This window comes from Theropithecus gelada, chromosome 20 (assembly GCF_003255815.1).
Source record: "Theropithecus gelada isolate Dixy chromosome 20, Tgel_1.0, whole genome shotgun sequence".
Classification (NCBI taxonomy): Eukaryota; Metazoa; Chordata; class Mammalia; order Primates; family Cercopithecidae; genus Theropithecus; species Theropithecus gelada.
In genome coordinates this window covers 54,142,724-54,163,293 of record NC_037688.1, presented here as the reverse complement: position 1 = coordinate 54,163,293, position 20,570 = coordinate 54,142,724, and the positions used below count along the sequence as shown (strand labels likewise).

Sequence of the window (20,570 nt, the reverse complement as noted above, 5' to 3'; positions counted from 1 at the left end):
CTCCTGCTTCAGCCTCCTGAGTAGTTGGGACTACAGGCGCGCACCACCACGCTTGGCTAATTTTTGTATTTTTAGTAGAGACGGGGTTTCACCATGTTGGGCAGGCTGGTCTTGAACTCCTGACCTCAGGTGATCTGCCCGCCTCGGCCTCCCAAAGTGCTGGGATTACAGGTGTGAGCCACCGCTCTGGCCAACTTGTCCTTTTTTTTAAATTGAGACGGAGTCTCGCCTGTCGCCTAGGATGGAGTGCAGTGGCACAATCTCGGCTCACTGCAACCTCCGCCTCCCGGGTTCAAGTGATTCTCCTGCCTCGGCCTTCCGAGTAGCTGGGACTACAGGCGCGTGCCACCACGCCCGGCTAATTTTTTGTAGTTTTAGTAGAGACGGGGTTTCACTGTGTTAACCAGGATGGTCTCCATCTCCTGACCTGATGATCCGCCCACCTCGGCGTCTCAAAAGTACTGAGATTTGGCCTCTCAAAGTACTAAGATTACAGGCGTGAGACACCACGCCCAGCCCAACTCGTCCTTTCTTTAGACTATCCTGTGAGGATGATTTATGGGCTATCCCTGAACATACCCGTTCTGCTTTCCCCGCCCCAACTGTATCCCAAATAAGGGATAGTCTCTTCAACCTTCAAAAACGGGGCACTGGCTGGGAACGGTGGCTCACGCCTGTACTCCGAGCCCCCTGTAATCCTAGTACTTTGGGAGGCCGAGGCGGGCGGATCACCTGAGGTCCGGAGTCAGAGACCAGTCTGGCCAACAGGGTGAAGCCCTGTCTCTACTAAAAATACAAAAATTAGCCGTGCGTGGTGGCGCGCACTTGTGATCCCAGCTACTCAGGAGGCTGAGGCAGGAGAATTGCTTGAACCCGGGAGGCAGAGGTGGCAGTCAGCCGAGATCACGTCACTGCACTCCAGACTCGGCAACAGAGCTAGACTCCATCTCAAAAAAAACAAAAAAAGGTGAGCGACATTAGGCCAGCTCGAGTGTGCGGCTCCAGGCCACCCGGGCGGACGCTCTGACTCCGCCCTGTTAAAACGTGGGCAGCTCCCGCTGAAAACTGGCACATCTTGGCTTCCTCAAGCACCAGGGCCTTTAAAATGGTTCAGCTGGCCGGACGCGGTGGCTCACGCCTATAAATCCCAGCACTTTGGGAGGTGGAGGCTGGCGGATCACGAGGTCAAGAGATTGAGACCATTCTGGAAAACATGGTGAAACCCCGTCTCTACTAAAAATATAAAAATTAGGTGGGCGTGGTGGCGCGCGCCTGTAGTCCCAGCTACTCGGGAGGCTGAGGCAGAAGAATCGCTTGAACCCGGAGGCGGAGGTTGCAGTGAGCCGAGATCACGCCACTGCACTCCAGCCTGGGCGACAGAGCATGACTCCGTCTCTAAATAAATAAATAAATAAATAAACAAATAAAAGGTTGAGTTGAGTCATCGCATGAGACATCCTCTCCTCGACCATAGGCTGCAGCCACAGGTCCTCACGGAAAACCAGGCGCTCCAAGACTGCCGCACACTCAACATCCAGCTCCTCGCGGGGCCGCGAGGGACGGCCGCAGAAGCCAATCGGCTCCTGCCACGTCACAGACCCCACCCTCAAACCTTGAGGAGCCCGCCCCACGCACTGCTGACCCGGAGGCAGAAGAGCTGCGTGGCGTCCGACTCTGGCGTCACTTCCCCTCCCGCGATGGCGGCACAGGGAGCTGCTGCGGCGGTTGCAGCGGCGACTTCAGGGGTCGCGGGGGAGGGCGAGCCAGGGCCCGGGGAGAATGCGGCCGCCGAGGGGACTGCCCCATCCCCGGGCCGCGTCTCTCCGCCGACCCCGGCGCGCGGCGAGCCGGAAGTCACGGTGGAGATCGGAGAAACGTACCTGTGCCGGCGGCCGGATAGCACCTGGCGTGAGGGCGGGGCCCGGGGCCGGGGGCTGGGCGGAGCTCAGGGCCAGGGGGCGGGGCGGGGCCAGAGGACGGGCTCTCAGTGAGGGCGAGATCCGGGGGCTGGGAGTGGAGAGGAGGAGGGGCGGGGTTTGAGGAAAGAACGCCGCGATCTAGGCCCTGAGAAACCAGCCGGGTTGTGGGAGGCTGTCGACCTTTGATGATGTGGAGCGACGCCTACAAACCCACCACTCAGGCCTTCACCAGGATTGTTCCCATTCCACTTCTTTGCCCAGTCTTAGGCTTCATTCCTTTTTCTTGCTAACCCTGCTTCTTCACCCGTCTCTTGTCTCTGCGTCTTCTCTTTCCATATGTCCCTGGCAGCCACCCGCAGAGAGACCTTCCCAGAAACAACAGGCTTCCCTTTCCTAATGTTCTGCTGCCTTCTCTCATTTTCAAAATTAACCCCAAACTCCTTAGAGTGGCATTCATTTTTGTGACCTCTCCAGTTTGTAGCCAACCCTAGCAAAGGGCATTGCCAGGCCAGAACACACTGTCCTCTGAAGACCACACGCCCTTTACCACCTGTGCCCTCTGCTTGGAATGCGTTTTCTTCCCTTTCTCCTTGTTCGCCTGCCTAGCTCTTACTCATCCTCTTAACTTCATATCCTTTGTGATGTCATCCTTGATTCCCCTTCAGGCGAAGTGAGTGGTTCCCTTCTCTGTGTTCCTGCAACATTTTTTTCATACCTCAGTCATCGTTTTTGTAACATTATGTTGTAATTTTCTCTCTCTGTGTTCCTCCATCATACTGGGAACTTCTGGAGGGCAGGACTTCTTGTGATTCATCACTGTGTCCTCTGTACCCAGCAACAACGCAGCATAGGGCCAGACACATAGTGGTTGCCTTACTCACTTATTGAATGCTCTGCTAATTGTCAGGTGCTCTGCTAAAAATTTTGGAGGCATTAACTCACCTTCTAAGGTTGGCACTATTATCCCTTTTTTTTTTTTTTTTGGGACAGGATCTTGCTCTGTCACCCAGGTGGGAGTGCCATGGCGCTGTGACAGCTCACTGAAGCCTAGACCTTCTAGGCTCAAGTGATCCTCCCACCTCAACCTCTCAGAGTGTTGGGATTACTGGCATGAGCCACTGTGCCCAGCTGTTATCCCTTTTCACAGATGAAGAGACTGAGGCTCAGAAAGATGGAATAACTGGCTCAGTTACACATAGCTAGGAAGTCGGGAGCTGCAATTTTATATATTTTGTTTGTTTGTTTTGTTTTGTTTGTTTGAGACGGAATCGCACTCTGTTGCCAGGCTGGAGTGCAGTGGCACCATCTTGGCTCACTGCAATCTCTGCCTCCCGAGTTCAAGCCATTCTTCTGCCTCAGCCTCCTGAGTAGCTGGGACTACAGGTGTGCGGTGCCACGCCCAGCTGATTTTTGTATTTTTAGTGGAGACGAAGTTTCACCATGTTGGCCAAGATGGTCTTGACCTCTTGACCTCGTGATCCACCCACCTTGGCCTCCCAAAGTGTTGGGATTACAGGCGTGAGCCATAGTGCCCAGACCTGGAATTATATATTAATGTAGGCTATCTTAATCCAGAGTCAGCACTCATGATCCCTGAACAAATGAGCAACTGAAGGTATATGGTAAAATAAGCATTGAATTTAGAGTCAGACTTAAATTCAGTTAAGTATCAGCTCTTATCACTTCAAATCTGTGACCCTGGGTAAGCCTCAGTTTTGTTTTGTTTTTTGGGGTTCTTTTTTTTTTTTTTGAGACAGAGTCTTGCTTTTGTCACCCAGGCCACAGTGCAGTGGTATAATCCCGGCTCACTGCAACCTGTGCCTCCCAGGTTCAAGCAATTCTCCTGCCTCAGCCTCCCGAGTAGCTGGGATTACAGGTGTGTGCCACCACGCCTGACTCTTTTTTTTTTTTTTGTATTTTTAGTAGAGGTGGAGTTTTGCCATGTTGACCAGGCTGGTCTCCAGCTCCTGGCCTCAAGTGATCTGCCCATCTCGGCCTCCGAAACTACTGGGATTACAGGTGTGAGCCACACACCCAGCCAGTTAATTTCCCCCTTTTTTTTTTTTTGAGGCAGAGTTTCACTCTTGTTGCCCAGGCTGGAATGCAATGGCGTGATCTCGGGTCACCGCAACCTCCGCCTCCCGGGTTCAAGTGATTCTCCTGCCTCAGCCTCCCCAGTAGCTGGGATTACCGACATGCGCCGCCACGCCCAACTAATTTTGTATTTTCAGTAGAGACAGAGTTTCTCCATGTTGGTCAGGCTGGTCTCGAACTCCCGACCTCAGGTGATCTGCCCGCCTCCGCCTCCCAAAGTGCTGGGATTATAGGCGTGAGCCACCGCACGCAGCCCCAGTTATTTTCTCATTCATAAAATAGTAATAACAGCCCCAACCTGGTCCACCTCACAGTTGTGGCAGTGATTGAGTAGAATGGCAGAGGTGAACTAGTGAGGTTAGCTGATGCGTGGCCCTGGATTCTGGAAACTGCTCCTCAGTGTGCAGGATTCCTTTTGTTCCAGCCTTACCTTCCTGATGACCCTAGCCTTTTTCCATCACAGATTCTGCTGAAGTGATCCAGTCTCGAGTGAACGACCAGGAGGGCCGAGAGGAATTCTATGTACACTATGTGGGCTGTGAGTGGCTTGGTGCATCTGGGCCTGGGTGCGGGGAGTTGGGTGCCCTGGCAGCACTCTCATGGCCCATCCTTACAGTTAACCGGCGGCTGGACGAGTGGGTAGACAAGAACCGGCTGGCGCTGACCAAGACAGTGAAGGATGCTGTGCAAAAGAACTCAGAGAAGTACCTGAGTGAGCTCGCAGAGCAGCCTGAGCGCAAGATCACTCGCAACCAAAAGCGCAAGCATGATGAGATCAACCATGTGCAGAAGGTCCGGATCCCTTCCCATCCACAGGCCCGGGAGGCCTAGCTGTCTCTGCCAGCTCCCTTGGGTCTCTCGGGCCCCAGTGCCAAAACCATAGCAAATCCCATTTCTTAAGCTCCTGTAGTGTGTCAGGGACTTTACCTACTTCCTCTTACTTATTTTTCATAGCTAAGGAAACAGGCTTAGAGGGTAAGGGCTTCGCTGCAGTCTCACAGCAAGGAAATGGCACAGCTGGGACTAGAACGCAGGCCTCCTGCACCAGGAGCCTCTTTTGTCTCCTAGTGGCTGTGTCTTAGTAGAAAAATGACTTGAAGTTTAGTAGGAAAGACGAGAATGTTATTGGGCAGTTGCTATAGCCAGGCACCCTGCCAAGTCCTGTTTGTGTATAAGCTCCTCATTCTTCCCAACAGTTCAACACACAGGAATAGTTACTTTTTGGTAGGTGAGGAAGCAGGCTCAGAGAGATTAAGTAACATGCCCAAGGTCACACAGGCAGTAAAACGGTGGGCTGGAATTAGAATAATAATGCCAAACACTTGTTAGCCAGTGAGCCAAAGTATTAAGCTAAATGCTGGCTTTTTTTTGTTTTGTTTTGTTTTGAGATGGAGTCTCTCTGTCGCCCAGGCTGGAGTGCAGTGGCACGATCTCGGTTCAGTGCAATCTCCGCCACCTGGGTTCAAGCAGTTCTGTCTCAGCCTCCTGAGTAGCTGGGACTACGGGTGCCTGTCACCACGCCCAGATAATTTTTGTATTTTTAGTAGAGACGAGGTTTCACCATATTGGTCAGGCTGGTCTCGAACTCCTGACCTCAGGTGATCCGCCCACCTCGGCCTCGCAAAGTGCTGGGATTACATGTGTGAGCTACTGCTCCCAGCCTAAGCTAAGTGTTTTAATACATGACCTCACTGACATTTCACAGCAGGCCTGTGAAGTAAGCATTATTATCTCCAATTTATAGAAGAGCTGCAGATAGGTTTAGGGACCCAGACAGGAATTAGATCTACCAGCTAGATTGTGCTACCTCAGAGCCAGAGGCCTTAGCCATGATTTTGGTTTTTTCTTAAGAGATGAGAGTCTTGCTGTGTTGCTCAGGCTGGACTTGAACTCCTGGGCCCAAATGTTCTTCCTGCCTCAGCCTCCTAAGTAGCTGGGACTACAGGTGTGCATCACTGTACCTGCCTTGGTTTTTTCTTGTATTGATGTATAATAGTTGTACATATTGGTTTGTTTTTGTTTTTGTTTTTTTTGAGACAGGGTCTTACTCTATCGTCTAGGCTGAGTGCAGTGGCACAGTCATGGCTCACTTCAGCCTCAACCTCCTGGGCTCAAGCAATCCTCCTGCCTCAGCCTCCTGAGTAGCTGGGACCATAGGCAAGTGCCACCATGGCTGGCTAATTTTTTTATTTGTTTGTAGAGACGGGGTCTGCTATGTTGCCCACACTGGTCTCAAACTTCTGGTCTCAAGCGATCCTCCTGCCTTAGTCTCCTAAAGTGCTGGGATTACAGGTGTGAGCCACTGTGCCCAACCAAGTCTCAGTGTCTTAATTTACAAAATTAAAATGAGGAGTGCAAACCAGAGCAAGATTGTCAAAGTCTCCAGACACCCAAACATTTGTTACTTTCAGCCGTTGCAGTTTCATCCTTCTGAGTACATCAGTTCAGTGGGCAAGCCCAGCATTTAAATTTCTTTAAATGGAAGAAATAAAGTGGATAAGATAGAAAATTCAGGGTGTTGCACTTTATTAAGGGTAAGTATTGTTTTGAGCAGCTTTTATTTCACACCCAATAAAAGTGTGCAGGATTCCTCTTGTTCCAGCCGTACCTTCCCAATGATCCTAGCACACACTTGTGTGTATATATGGACATGTCAACAGGTTTACAGTGCCAAGTGTACTTTCTACTGTGGTGTGATTTAAAAAATTGAAATACCCTAAACTGGAAGAACTCCTCAAGGTCTAAACTGCCCAATTGAACTTCCTATTGTAATGGAAATGTTCTATAGCTGTAGTATCCAGTACAGTAGCTACTAGCCACATGTAGTTGTTGAGCACTTGAAATGTGTCAAGTGTGACTAAGAATTAAGAATTTTAAAATCATGGTCGGGTGCAGTGGCTCATGCCTGTAATCCCAACATTTTGGGAGGCAGAGGTGGGTGGATCACTTGAGGTCATGGGATTGAGACCAGCCTGGCCAACGTGGCCAAACCCCATCTCTACTAAAAATACAAAAATTAGCCGGGTGTGGTGGTATACGCCTGTAATCCCGGCTATTTAGGAGGCTGAGGCAGAAGAATTGCTTGAACCCAGGAGGTAGAGGTTGCAGTGAACCGAGATCATGCCACTGTACTCCATCCAGCCTGGGTGTCCAAGCAAGACTGTCTCAAAAAAAAATAAAAGCATTATAATTATTTTTTTAAAAATTTATTTATTTTTATTTTTTTGAGACAGAGTCTCGCTTTGTCAATCAGGCTGGAGTGCGGTGGTGTGTGATCTGAATTCACTGCAACCTCCGCCTCCCGGGTTCAAGCGAGTTTCCTGCCACAGCCTCCCAAGTAGCTGGGACTACAGGCATGCACCACCATGCCCGGCTAATTTTTGTGTTTTTAGTAGAGATAGGGTTTCACCATGTTTGGCCTCAAACTCCTGACCTCAAGTGTTCCACCTGCCTCGGCCTCCCAAAGTGCTGGAATTACATGTGTGAGCCACCGTGCCCAGCCAAAATTTTCATTTTTTGAAGAGTCTCACTCTGTCACCTAGGCTGGAGTACAGTGGCAAGATCTCGGGTTACTGCAACCTCCGCCTTCCTGGCTTAAGCAATTTTCATACTTCAGCCTCCCAAGTATCTGAGATTACAGGCATGTGCCACCACATCCAGCTAATTTTTTTAATTTTTAGTAGAGATGGGGTTTTGCTATGTTGGCCAGAGTGGTCTGGAACTCCTGGCCTCAAGTGATCCTCCCACCTCGTCCTCTCAAAGTGCTGGGATTACAGGCATGAGCCACCATGTTTGGCTGAGTATAATTTTAAATAGCCCTATGTGACAAGTGGCTACTCTATTGGACAGCGTAGATCTAAGATTAATTCCTCAACTGTTTTGCACTTAACAAAGACATACCTCTGAGCTGGCAACCAGCAAGGTGGATAACGGGCCAGTGGTGATTAAATCAAAGAATAGGTAATGAAACAATCATCCAGTTAACAATCAGCAAGGTTCTTCAGAGCCTAATTAATGTTTAATTCTAAATAAATTGCAACAATTAAGAAAAGTAGTGTTTTTGTAGTTCTTTATTGCATTGGCAGAAGAGTACTGTATTTTGTAAGAATTGGGAAATGTGTTTTAAAGAGATGTGTGAGGGGCTGGGCGCGGTGGCTCACGCCTGTAATCCCAGCACTTTGGGAGGCTGAGGCGGGTGGATCACGAGGTCAAGAGATCGAGGCCAGCCCGGCCAACATGGTGAAACCCCATCTCTACTGAAAATACAAAAATTAGCTGGGCTCCCAGCTACTTGGGAGGCTGAGGCAGGAGAATCACTTGAATGTGGGAGACAGAGGTTGCAGTGAGCCAAGATCACGCCACTGCAGTCCAGCCTGGCAACAGAGAGAGACTCCATCTCAAAAAAAAAAAAAAAAAGAGAGATGTGTGAGAAGGAAAATCTTTCTTCCTCATCTTTACAGTGGTTAGCTTCAGAATTGGACAGACCAGGCGCCCATGCCCGACTGCTGAGTACCAGTTCTGTGACCTTGGGCAAGTGACCTCACCTCTTTGTGCCTCAGTTTTGTCTCTTATACAACAGGGACAATGAGCACTCTTATTTCAAAGGCTCATTGTGAGGACAAAATGAAATAATGTCGGCTGGGTGCAGTGGCTCATGCCTGTAATCCCAGCACTCTGGGAGGCTGAGATGATTGGATCATTTGAGGTCAGGGGTTCGAGACCAGTCTGGCCAATACGGTGAAAGCCTGTCTCTACTAAAAATACAAAAAGAGGCCAGGCACAGGCCGGGTGCAGTAGCTCATGCCTGTATTCCCAGCACTTTGGGAGGCCGAGGTGGGCAGATCACGAGGTCAGGAGTTCGAGACCAGCATCACCAACGTGGTGAAACCCCTCTCTACTAAAGATACAAAAATTAGCTGGGTGTGATGGCGCACACCTGTAATCCCAGCTACTTGGGAGTATGGGGCAGGAGAATGACTTGAACCCAGGAGGCGAGGTTGCAGTGACTTGAGATGGTGCCATTGCACTCCAGCCTGGGTGACGGGGCGAGGCTCTGTCTCAAAAAAAAAAAAAAAAAAAAAAAAAAGGCTATGGCTCATACCTGTAATCCCAGCACTTTGGGAGGCCAAGGTGGGTAGATCATCTGAAGGTCAGGAGTTTGAGACCAGCCTAGCCAACATGGTGAAACCCCATCTCTACTAAAAATACAAAAAATTAGCTGGGCGTGCTGGTGGGCTCCTGTAATCCCAGCTACTTGGGAGACTGAGGTGGGAAGATGGCTTGAACTCAGGAGGTGGAGGTTGTGGTGAGCCAAGATTGTGCCATTCCACTCCAGCCTGGGCAACAAGAGCAAACTTTCGTCTCAAAAAGCAAAATAAATTAGCCGGGCATGGTAGCAGGTACATGTAGTCTCAGCCACTTGGGAGGCTGACGCAGGAGAATCACTTAAGCCCAGGAGGCAGAGGTTGTCGTGAGCTGAGATCTCGCCACTGCACTGCAGCCTGGGTGACAGAGTGAGAAAAAAAAAAAAAAAAGAAATAATGTCTATGCCGTGCTTGCCACTTGGAATAAATGGCAGCTCACTAGTCCCTGAGGGCAAGGGACCTCACCTTGCCCTGCCTGTTTACTACTCTGTAAAATTGAAATAAGAATGCAGCTGGGCGCAGTGGCTCAGAGGTCAGGAGTTTGAGACCAGCCTGGCCAACATGGCGAAATCTGTCGCTACTAAAAATACAAAAATTACCTTGATGTGGTGGCATGTGCCTGTAGTCCCAGCTACTTGGGAGGCTGAGGCAGGAGAATTGCTTGAACCTGGGAGTCGGAGGTTGCAGTGAGATGAGATGGTGACACTGTACTCCAGCCTGGGTGACAGAGTGAGACTCCGTCTCAAAAAAAAGGAAATAACATTCTATGTAAGGGTTACTGAAAGGATTAAATGAGGCCATATAAGCACAGTGCTTTGTGGAGGGGGTTCTGGGTAAAGTGCTGGCTCCTTTCTCCCTTCTCAGCTAGAGGGCAGGGCCTCGTCTGCCCTGGTGTAGGTCATGGGCCATCTTGGGTCCCTCCTCCATTGTCAGGCTATACTGGGTTCCTCCCGCAGGGTCTGGTCTAGGAGCAGGATGTGCTGTGAGTGTGGTGTGACTCTTAGTCTCTGCTTTCTAAGGACTTGAAAAATAGAGGAACCCAGGTGGGCATACTTGGCTGGTGTTGCCCTGTTGACCGCTTCTCACTGAACTTGAGAAGGAGCGAATGTTTTCTGGATGGGAAGAATCCAGTCAGGCCTCCTGGAGGGGGTGGTAAGAATCTCAAGCCTTGAAGGATGGGAAAGAGCACAATAACAACAGTGACACAGGATAGATCACAAAGCATCATGGACTCACCTGACTCATGCTCCGTGCCAGGCTGAGGAAGCGTTTTCTGCTGGCAGTGAGGGAAGGAAGGGCATTCTCCAGGTGGAAGGAGCTGTTTGTCCTAAAGCATGAAGGCCGCAAAAAGGGGGCTGCTGATAGCAATGAGGAGGCTGGGGCTGGAGGCAGGGAATCTGAGGAGGCCTAGTGAATTGTCCAGACCTGAGATGGGGCCATGACTACCTGGAGCAGGACAGAGAGGAGAATTCCAGAGAGGACCCAATTCCAGAGATGTCAGAAGTAGAGTCGGCATCGCTGTATTAGGACTTGGCCAGGCTGAGGGAGAGGGAGTAGTCTGAGGCAAGCCTAGTTACATGTCTTGGACATTGGGACCAAGAGTGATGTTCCCAGTAAAATGAGCAACCCAGGAGGAGGCAGGCGCAGGTTTGCAGGGAGGAGTGTTGAGGTCCTTTCTGCACATCTTGAGTCTGCTGTCCCTGTGGGAGGGACCTCTGGGGCAGTCTCATGGGCAGGCAGGGTTTGGTGCTCAGGAAAGGGGTCCAGGCACATCGGGGAGATGGTAACAGTTCTTATGGTGGGCCTGGAAGGCAATATCTGTTATTTCATTTGAGTCTCACAACTTTGGCAGAGCTGGATTGCCCCCCGTTGTGCAGCCAAAGCCCCTATTCCGATCCTAACCCTGTTCATCTGGCAAAAGGTCCAAACTTGGACATCAAGGATGTCTGGGATATCCGGGGGCGGGGCGGGTGGATGCGAGAGGAGCCTGGACCAGCCAGCTTCAGAACTGAGTCAGACAGGTTAGCTATTGGTGTGGTTATTATTGCCATCCAGAAATGAGGTCTGGAAGACAGCAGGGAAGCCTTGTGGGTCCTGGATTCCAGGAGGCCTGGACTCCAGGCCTGGCTTTGCTGTTGCTGGCAGGGGAGGGACAGCCTGGTTACCACTTCTGTTCACCTCTGCTTACTTTTCTTTCCTGGCCCAGACTTATGCAGAGATGGACCCCACCACAGCGGCCTTGGAGAAGGAGCACGAGGCGGTAAGCGGGGCTGGGAAGCTGCCTGCAGGTCCCCTGTCTCCCCTTGCTGAGGAGCCCCTGCTGAGCCATGCACTGTGCCCCACTCCCACCCTGCCTGCAGATCACCAAGGTGAAGTATGTGGACAAGATCCACATCGGGAACTACGAAATTGATGCCTGGTATTTCTCACCGTTCCCCGAAGATTATGGGAAACAGCCCAAGCTCTGGCTCTGCGAGTACTGCCTCAAGTACATGAAATACGAGAAGAGCTACCGCTTCCACTTGGTGAGGCTAGGCTGGCCGGGCCGAACTGGGCAGGGGCCTGGTGAGAGGCAGAGGCAGGCAGGGAGGCTGAGGGCGGCTGCGCTGGCAGCTCCAGGGAGGAGACAGGCCCAGAGGGGCGAGTATAGGGAATTGCTGCTAGGGGTCAAGAGGCCTGGATTCCAGGCCTGGCTTTGCTGTTGCTGGAAGGGTGACCTTGCCAACTCCAGACCTCAGCTTCCTCTTCTCTGGAATGGGGACAGTAACTCACCCCCTTCGGGTCTTTTGTCAAGGCCAGCCCCATCCCAGGAAGCACACATAGGCCCTGGCAGTGGGACCTTAAGTGTGGACAAAACTGGGGGCTGTCAGGAAGGGGCGCTGTCATCACTGACACAGTGGGCTGCTTCCAGAGGTGTGGAATCTGAAGCGAATAGGTGTGGTTTAGGGAAGCCATTGTCATGGACGGGTCCCTCCAGAGCCAGGCCCACAGAGACTCAAAACCCCACCCCGCTGTGTGATGTTTGCGTCTCTGTGCTGGGCCTTGGTCTATAAAGCAGGATTGCTTTCCTAAGGCTGCTGGGAGGATTACTCAATGCAAGTGAAGTGTTGTGGGGGGAAACAGAGAGGCAGAGACTTGCTCCAAAGCACGTAGTGGTGGGGTGGGGGCCTCCTAGCAGAGAAGCTATGGGCAGCGAGCCTGTTCTCTTGTCCCCCACCAGGGTCAGTGCCAGTGGCGGCAGCCCCCCGGGAAAGAGATCTACCGCAAGAGCAACATCTCCGTCTACGAAGTTGATGGCAAAGACCATAAGGTGAGTGGGTGGCCGGGGGCTGGGGGAGGCCGGGGAGGCCCTGGGCACCTCCCAGATGATCCTCATTGCCACCAAAGGGGAGGGAGGGAGCAGCTTTAGCTGAGCCTCTATGGGCAGAATGCCTCTGAGGGGCCGGGCACTGTAGCTCACACCTGTAATCCTAGCACTTTTGGAGGCTGAGGTGGGCAGATTGCCTGAGCTCAGGAGTTCGAGAGCAGCCTGGGCAACATGACGAAACCTTCTCTACTAAAAATACAAAAAACTTAGCCGGCGTGGTTGTGCACACCTGTAATCCCAGCTACTCTGGAGGCTGAGGCACGAAAATTGCTTGAACCAGGGAGGTAGAGGTTGCAGTGAGCTGAGATTGCGCCACTGCACTCCAGCCTGGGCGACAGAGTGAGAATCTGTCTCAAAAAAAAAAAAAAAAAAGAAGGCCTCTCAGGGCCTCCTAGCCTGACACTAGGCCTATGGTTGGTGCATAGGAAACACAGGGCCCTGTGGTGGCCCCAGGATTCTTCTGCTGGCGGGGTTAGGTTCAAATTTGAGTTGTTCTGGAACCCAGAGGAGATTGTCTTGCCTGAGGCTGCTTTTAGAAGCGCTTTCTCCTTCGGTTGGAAAGAAAGGTGTTTGTTTTTGCCTGGGAGGGGACTGCTTTGTGTGAAATTTCCTGCTGAGAGAGCTCTGTGGTTATCAAGGGCTGAGTTCCTTGTTCCTGGCCCGGAATGACTTCAGCAGGGTGGGTTGGGACCTTTGGGACCTGCTCTGCTGTTGTACAGAACTTGGCCTTTGCCTTGTCAGTCTGTGAGGGTCTCGCCAAGTGTACTGGTTTCCGGCAGATGGGCCATACAACATAGGACGGAGAGGGCAGGCTTCAGGGTGGCTCCACTCACTGCAAGGTGACTCGTTGCCCTGTCACTTCCTCACTGACCACAGACAAGTTACTTAACATAGTTCCTGTTTCCTTGTCCATAAGACGGGAGTCATAATATTTACCTAGTGGTGGTGTTAGTGGAATAAATGAGATAGCAAATGTCAAGTGTTCAGTGCAGTGCTTGGCACTAGTAAGTGCTTAATAAACACGGGCCTTGTTATTATCGGTGATCTCTTGGGGCTTGATTAGCCTTGGACTCGGAGAATATGCAGGTTGAGCCCAGCCCTTGCCCCTGCTCTGCCTTCCTGAGCATGGCTGGGTGGAATGGCAGAAGGGCCTCCGCTGGAGATGTGGTGATGCTTTCCAGCTCTGCACTCTGCCAGCTTTGAGGCCCTGGACAACACTCTGGGAGCTTCAGCTTCCTCCTGAATGAGATGGGCCTGGCAGTGCTGGGCTCGCACAGCTGCCGGGTTGGATGAGAGAGTGGTTGTGGTGTCATAAACCAGGGAACCCTTTAGTCTGTGCCATGAAGCCAAACTTAGTCCCATTGTCCCCCTCCTGGAGTGCGGCCAAGTGGACAGACAGGGCTCGAGGCTCTTCCATTCAGCAGATATTTACCAGGCACCCAGCTTCATACTTAGCTTCGTGCTAGGTGCTGGGGACACAGCCATGAACAGGACAGTCTGAATTCCTGCCTCGCAGCCTCAGTGTCCTGAGCTGAAACAGAGTTAATGTCTGTGAAGACTGAAGCAGATCCTGCATGGAAGGCACCCAGCCCGTATTTGGCACTCAGAAGGGGTAGCCGGGCTTCGTCCAGCTCTGCTGGCACCTCCGAAGTGCTGTTGCTCTCTGATTTCCAGTTCCCTGTCCATCAGAGGCTGACTGAAGACTCCTTCCAGTGTGAAATCTGTCTGGCCTTGCGAGGCGCCCACTTCCTGCAGGCTGGTGCTGGCCGCTGGAACCAGCTGGGTAGGACCTGTGCCTGCCCCCTGAGCCTGTCTCCCCCTCCTCACCCCCAGATTTACTGTCAGAACCTGTGTCTGCTGGCCAAGCTTTTCCTGGACCATAAGACACTGTACTTTGACGTGGAGCCGTTCGTTTTTTACATCCTGACTGAGGTGGACCGGCAGGGGGCCCACATTGTCGGCTACTTCTCCAAGGTACTGGGTCTGGAAGCTCAGGGTGGGGAGGGTGGGGAGGGCGAAGGTGGGCATAAACAGAGAGGGGGCAGAGCCTCCCCAGTGGCCCTGAACACCTGCCTCCTGCAGGAGAAGGAGTCCCCGGATGGAAACAACGTGGCCTGCATCCTGACCCTGCCCCCCTACCAACGCCGTGGCTACGGGAAGTTCCTCATTGCTTTCAGTGAGTGGTTCCTGGCCTGTCTGGGAGTGGGAGACCTGTGGGGCAGGGGTGCCAGGGCAGGCTGGATTCTAAGTTCCTCTTTCTACTGCCGTCAGGTTATGAGCTCTCCAAGCTGGAAAGCACGGTCGGCTCCCCTGAGAAGCCTCTGTCTGACCTGGGCAAGCTCAGCTACCGCAGCTACTGGTCCTGGGTGCTGCTGGAGATCCTGCGGGACTTCCGGGGCACACTGTCCATCAAGGATCTCAGGTGAGGGGGCCTCCTGGACCATGGGGGCAGGACTTGTCCTGAGATGGGCCATGATCCTGCCTCCTCATACCCTGTCGCCATCCTGGCCAGATCCCACAAGGGCACCATGTCTGGCATTTGCTCTCATCCCTTTTTGCAGCCAGATGACCAGCATCACCCAGAATGACATCATCAGTACCCTGCAGTCCCTCAATATGGTCAAGTACTGGAAGGGCCAGCACGTGATCTGTGTCACACCCAAGCTGGTGGAGGAGCACCTCAAAAGTGCCCAGTATAAGAAACCACCCATCACAGGTGGGTGGGGGGCTGCCGTGTGTTGGGGGCGGGAAAGGGGTGTGTGGGCAGTGGGGATGGGGGAGTGTTGGTATATGGACTGCTAGGAGTCAAGGCCTTCTTATTACTGTCACATGATCCCAAACCAGTCGGACCAGCTCCCAGGATGGAGCCTGGGGCGGGCCTCTCATTCCTGGGCTTCTCTGCCCCTCCTCAGCACAGCCTGCCCTTTTGTTCTCACCTGGAGGAGGTGAAACTGGCCTGAGCCCAGAGCAGGGCAGCCAGGTGTGAGCTGGTCTGGCCCAGTCCCAGACCTGTCTCCCACCCCTTCTCCCCACAGTGGACTCCGTCTGCCTCAAGTGGGCACCCCCCAAGCACAAGCAAGTCAAGCTCTCCAAGAAGTGAGCGGCCTGGCCCCCAGCCTGTAAATATGTATAGACCTGTTTTGTCCTTTTTTTAATAAAGTCAGTTCTGCTGGTGGCCCTGGACTTTGGAGGGGAAGGGGAGGCCAAGAGCCGATGGTCTTCATTTCACTTCACACACGCACGGCGAGTTGTGCTCAAACATTTTAATCCTTTCTGCCCTGTTACCCCCACCCCAGATCCAAGCATCAGCCCAGTTCCGGTGGGGGCTCAGTCCTCCGGAGTCCAGGAGTCAGGGCTCGGGGGCGCTCAGCGGCCAGTGGGCAAGATTGGGGCCTTTCCTGTCCTCGAAGCTGCACAAAGACAGCCCCAGCCCAGAACACAGGGAGAGGGCAGAGGGATGTGCCCATCAGGCTGGGTAGGCGGGCTGGGAGCAGTCTTCCAGAAACAGGTGGCAGCCAGGGCTCATTTTCATAGCCAAGGGTCCCAGGAGCTTGGCCAATGGGCTGGTCCACGGTGGAGGAGGGGCCAGAGGCTCTGGCCATCGCTACAGGCAGTGAAACTCCTGACTCTCAGTTATGGTCTCAAAGAGCACACCCAGAAGAATGGGCTCAAAGATCAAGATGGGGCCCCAGCCTCCCGCAGAGTCCTGGAGGAAGGAGTGGCTCAAGCCAGGCCCTGGGTCCAAAAGCCATCAGGGAAACACCAGGCTCCTGTCCTTGAGTGTGATGCATCCATCCTGGAAGCAGGACCAGCTCAGTGCTCGCTGAGCCATGGGGAGAGGAGGCCCAGAGCCAGGCCCAGAGGCAGGAAAAGGATGGGCCTCAGCAAGCCCTGGGCTGGGGCAGAGTTGAAGGCCAGGTGGCTGCTACAGAGGTTGCTGTCGGGCTGGGACTCCTGGGATTGGGGCACCACACGAGGCTGGAGTTCTGTCGCCTTGCTTTGGATCCAGGAGGCATAGCTGGAGGCCAGAGTGTACACACCAGGCCTGTTGCGGGCCCCACAGGCATCGCCCCAGCTCACAATGCCCGTCAGGTACCAGAGACCCTCCACAGGGCAGGAGAGTGGGCCCCCAGAGTCACCCTGAGGAGAGAAGCCACACAGCAGCCATCAGGACCCGGCCAGGCCTCCTTTCCCAAGTTGCACTGGTTATCTGTCCCCCGGGCCTGTGCTTACCTGGCAGGCGTCCTTGCCCCCCTCCACGTAGCCGGCACACACCATGTCCTCCTGGACAAAGTGTGGCTCCTCAGGCTTGGCATTGATGTTGTACAGGCAGTTACACGTCTCACGACTGATCAGAGGCACCTCAAGTTGCTGCAGTGGCTTGGGTGCCAGGAGGCTCACTGTGGGGGCAAAAGAGGCTTACTCTGGGCCCCTCCCCGAGTCAGCTGCCCCTCCACGCTTCTAAGCACCCAGCGTCCCACCTCACCTGAGGGGGCCACATGTCCCCAGCCAGTGACAGTGCAGTGGAGGCCATTGGGGAAGGAGGCGTTGGCTGCAGGGAGGCAGATGGGTCGGATGTAGCGGGAGAAGGTGACAGGGCTGCTGAGTTGGAGGAGTGCGATGTCACCCTGGGAGCCCTCCTGGAGGTAGCTGGGGTGGGGGATGATGTACTCCACGGTGCTGACCTGGACGTCCTCAGAGTAGGAGTCCAGCTGGTGGGCTCCCAGCCTGACCTCATAGGATTCCTTGCTGTGCTCGCTGCAGGCAGGCGGCAAAGGCTGAGACCGAGGAGACCTCTCCTTGTTCCCCAACCCCTGCTGCGAACCCCTGATTCCGATCAGCCCCTTTTAGGTCTCAAATTGCACCTTAGTTTTATCCTGTAACCTCTGACCCCTCACCTTCACTCCTAACTGGTCCTTCCAGACTTAACTGACACTCTCAGACCCAACCCAAGAACCCCAACCTCTGATCTGGATTGACCCATGAACTTTGACCTCCAACCCACTTTTGACTTTCACCATTTGGTACCTGGGGAAGCAGTGAGCAGCTGACAGCACCCACTTCTCAGACACGAGAGAACCACCACACACATGGACGCCGTCATAGGTGATGCTGACCTGCCAGGGCCACTGACCGGGGACTGCATTGCTGCCACCTGTGATACGTGCTTGGGGGGCCACACCGCAGGGGGCTGCCCAGGGAGGAAAGGAAGGGGTCAGGTTGTTAGCCTGGCCACTCCCATGCAGCCCAGGAGCTCTGATACAGAGCTTGGGAAGTGGGTTCACAGGAGTCAGCACCCCTTTGTTCCCTCCCAGGTGTGGGCAGTTCTGCCCCTTCTGTTCACTACCCATTACCTAATTCAGGTCTCAGGGCAGCCTCCCTCCTTGCAAGCCTTCTGTCCATCCCGCCCCTTACTTGTGTCTGAAAATCCCCAATCTGACCAGGCCACTGTCCTGCTTAAACCCTTCCCTGGCTCCACGCGGCCCTTAAGATAACATTCCAGACAACCATGGCACTGCCATCGGACCTGGTCGTCCCCTCTGGACCCTTCAGTCATGTACATCAGGCCACGCACTTGTTTACCTGGGACCTTGGCTGATCCAGGTCACTCTACCTGGAATGCCCTTCCCCATCCTTACTGTCTGGCAAACTTCCCTTTGCCTGTGGATGCTTGACTGGAACAGCAGCCCCTCCGTAGACAGGCGGGCTTCTGCTGGCTGAGTTGGGCATTGCCTCCGAGTCCAGTACCCCCCCACCTCCACTGTGCTCCCTGAAGCTACCCAATCTCACAATTGTTCCGGAGTCCACAACTGTGTCTGTTTCCACCACACCAATCTGGGTGTTCCCTAGGGGCAGAGTCCCATGTCCGCAGTGCCCATGGCATCGTGGACATGGGTTCAACAAACCAACAGCAGAACTGGGCTCCCGTGACGTGAATGTCTAGTTTCCAGGACAGCCCCAGCCCCAACCCCATCGAGGCCACTGTTTGGAGTGGAACCCAACTGCTCTTCACAAAGTCTTCTAAGAGCAGAGAAAACTGCAGACCGGATCCTCCTCTCCCTTATCATCATGACAATAGCCACTATTTAGAGAGCCTAGCGGCTGTGCCAGGCCTGGGAGGGGCTTTCGTTTCCTCATCTCCCTGCATCCTCTCCACAGCCCCAGGAGACGGACATGACCAGCTTCATTTTAGAGGTGCGGAGTCTAAGGCTTAGAAAAGTGGGGGGACTTGGTCAATGACACAGAGCCAGTGCATGGGGAAGCCAGGATTGAAAGCTGGTCTGACTCAGAACCGGGTTGGGTGCCTTCCAAGAAAGGAGACCCTTGGTTTGGTTCCCACAAAACCACCTCGAGGATGGGAACGGTGGCTCACACCTATAATCCCAGCACTTTGGGAGGCTGAGGCAGGAGGATCGCTTGAGCCCAGGAGTTCAAGACCTGCCTGGCCAACATAGTGAGACCCCCATCTCTACCAAAAATAAAAACAAAAACAAAAAAACACAATTAGCTGGGCGTGGTGGCATGCACCTGTAGTCCCAGCCACTAGGAAGGCTGAGGTGGGAGGATCACGTGAGCCTGGGAGGCTGGATCACTGAGCGGGCCGTGAGCTGTGATGGTGCCACTGCACTCCAGCCTGGGCGACGACAGACCCAGACCCTGTTTCAAAAGACAAAACCAAACCAAAAAAATCACTTCAATTGCCTCACTTTGGGAGTCAGACGTGGATCTGAATCCCAGCTGCACCCTCACTGGCAGTGTGCCCTGGGCAAGTCCCTGCTTCTCTGCCCGTAAGGTGAGGGCTACAACCCCCCACTCTGGGAGCCCTAAGAGAATCTAGTTGGAAGGCAGCCCAGCCGAAGGCCAGGCACTGGTTAAACCCCAGGGGAATCCGATCCAAGTCACCTCCCCCTCCCCTCCTCCCTCTCTGAGGAAAGTCTCACCTTCTGTCCCTTCCGCTCCTAGAAAGAAAGAAAGAGGAGGGGTGAGTAGGGAAGACTCGGGTTCCCTGACCCCTTAGCACCCACCGCTGCTCCAGAGGGCTGGCCCCTTCCCTGGCAGAGCCGAGGTGGGAAAGGGAGGCCAAGAGCTAGGGAGGCCGTGGGTTTTCTTGGGCCCCAGACAAGGGCGCACCCCAGAAAATGATCACGCTGACTTCCTCCTGTGCATTGTCCCCACCCCGCTGCCACGTCTTCACTTACCTGTCCCCGACCGGAATAATCCAAGATAGAGCAGAATGGCCACAGCCCCCAGCTGCCCAGGCCCCAGGACCCCATTCTGGACCATGGCCCAGGACAAGGGCCCCTGGGGCAGACTCCAGGCGCACAAGGTAGGAAGCCTAGGGGTGGTGTCGAAGGCAGGACCCAGATGTTGGTTCAGAGGGAAGGACCCCAGAATCCGGGCTGGAAAGGGGCAACAGGTGTCCAAGGCTGGCCTCTAAGGCAGGGAGCAGCCGCAACGGGAGACGCCTGGAGTATCTGCAGCGAGCAGTGTGGACAAGTCACCAGCACGGTCTGGCCACGCAAGGTCCTCCCAGGAGCGGCTGCACCTACCTGCCCGCCCCTCCCCTGGCCCCGCCCACTGGCTGGGCCCCACCAGCTCCTCCTGCCACCGAAGTCATGAGTCCTTTCAGAGCCGCAGGCCCGCGTGTGTACATGTATGTGTCTGTGTGTGTATGTATGTGTGTGCGTGTGCATAGTCCGTTTGTCCCGGTGTGTAGTGTGTATAAGGTGTGGGTGTATGCGTGTGTAGGCTGTGTGTATCCCCTTAAGTGGTGTGGTGTGGGTGTGCATGCACATGCTGTGTGTGTGCGCACATATGTAGGCTGTGTCCCTGTGTGTGTAGTGTGTTTGAGTGTGTGTGTACGCACGTGCATGTGGTTTGTGTGTGTGCCCGCAGTCTCCCTGGAATGTGATGGACTCTCCTCCGCCTCAGGTCTTTCAGGTTATCTCAGGCCAGTTATGCCCCCCAGGGCCTGGCCCCAGCCCTTATTATCTGGAGCCACAGCCACTCCTCCCTCCTTCCCTCCCTCCTTAGGCTGGGTATGGG

At 53.8% G+C, this 20,570-nt stretch overlaps 2 protein-coding genes across 4 annotated transcripts; one reads left to right on the top strand and one right to left on the bottom strand.

Annotated features, from left to right (window-relative positions):
- Positions 1–1,685: 1,685 nt before the first annotated feature.
- Positions 1,686–15,733, top strand: KAT8 (lysine acetyltransferase 8). Of its 2 annotated transcripts, XM_025370516.1 has the most exons (11): positions 1,686–1,908; positions 4,477–4,551; positions 4,630–4,805; positions 11,364–11,417; positions 11,518–11,682; positions 12,378–12,467; positions 14,358–14,498; positions 14,607–14,700; positions 14,796–14,946; positions 15,086–15,240; positions 15,560–15,733. In XM_025370516.1, the coding sequence occupies exons 1-11, from the start codon at positions 1,698–1,700 to the stop codon at positions 15,622–15,624; spliced, it is 1,377 nt and encodes a 458-aa protein (XP_025226301.1). In that variant the 5' UTR covers positions 1,686–1,697; the 3' UTR covers positions 15,625–15,733. The 2 variants fall into 2 exon arrangements, with proteins under 2 accessions (XP_025226301.1, XP_025226300.1); XM_025370515.1 differs by having other exon boundaries at positions 15,086–15,733.
- A 39-nt stretch (positions 15,734–15,772) lies between these two features.
- PRSS8 (serine protease 8) lies at positions 15,773–20,280 on the bottom strand. Of its 2 annotated transcripts, none has more exons than XM_025370519.1 (6): positions 19,724–20,280; positions 19,466–19,483; positions 17,553–17,715; positions 17,011–17,282; positions 16,758–16,924; positions 15,773–16,664 (listed from the first exon to the last, which is right to left on the bottom strand). In XM_025370519.1, exons 1-6 carry the CDS (start codon positions 19,806–19,808, stop codon positions 16,338–16,340), a joined length of 1,032 nt encoding a protein of 343 aa, XP_025226304.1. In that variant the 5' UTR covers positions 19,809–20,280; the 3' UTR covers positions 15,773–16,337. The 2 variants fall into 2 exon arrangements, with proteins under 2 accessions (XP_025226304.1, XP_025226305.1); XM_025370520.1 differs by having other exon boundaries at positions 17,011–17,209; positions 17,642–17,715.
- Positions 20,281–20,570: the final 290 nt, after the last annotated feature.

What these genes read in the sequence shown, in the direction of transcription:
- KAT8 (XM_025370515.1), top strand. Translation starts at nt 1,698, where the DNA reads ATGGCGGCACAGGGAGCTGCTGCGGCGGTTGCAGCGGCGACTTCAGGG. An exon ending in TTGTCGGCTACTTCTCCAAG is followed by an intron (nt 14,499 to 14,606) that starts GTACTGGGTCTG and finishes TGCCTCCTGCAG; the next exon opens with GAGAAGGAGTCCCCGGATGG. An exon ending in GAAGTTCCTCATTGCTTTCA is followed by an intron (nt 14,701 to 14,795) that starts GTGAGTGGTTCC and finishes TACTGCCGTCAG; the next exon opens with GTTATGAGCTCTCCAAGCTG.
- PRSS8 (XM_025370519.1), bottom strand. Translation starts at nt 19,808, where the DNA reads ATGGTCCAGAATGGGGTCCTGGGGCCTGGGCAGCTGGGGGCTGTGGCC. An exon ending in GGGACATGTGGCCCCCTCAG is followed by an intron (nt 16,925 to 17,010) that starts GTGAGGTGGGAC and finishes TTGCCCCCACAG; the next exon opens with TGAGCCTCCTGGCACCCAAG. An exon ending in GGGGCAAGGACGCCTGCCAG is followed by an intron (nt 16,665 to 16,757) that starts GTAAGCACAGGC and finishes TTCTCTCCTCAG; the next exon opens with GGTGACTCTGGGGGCCCACT.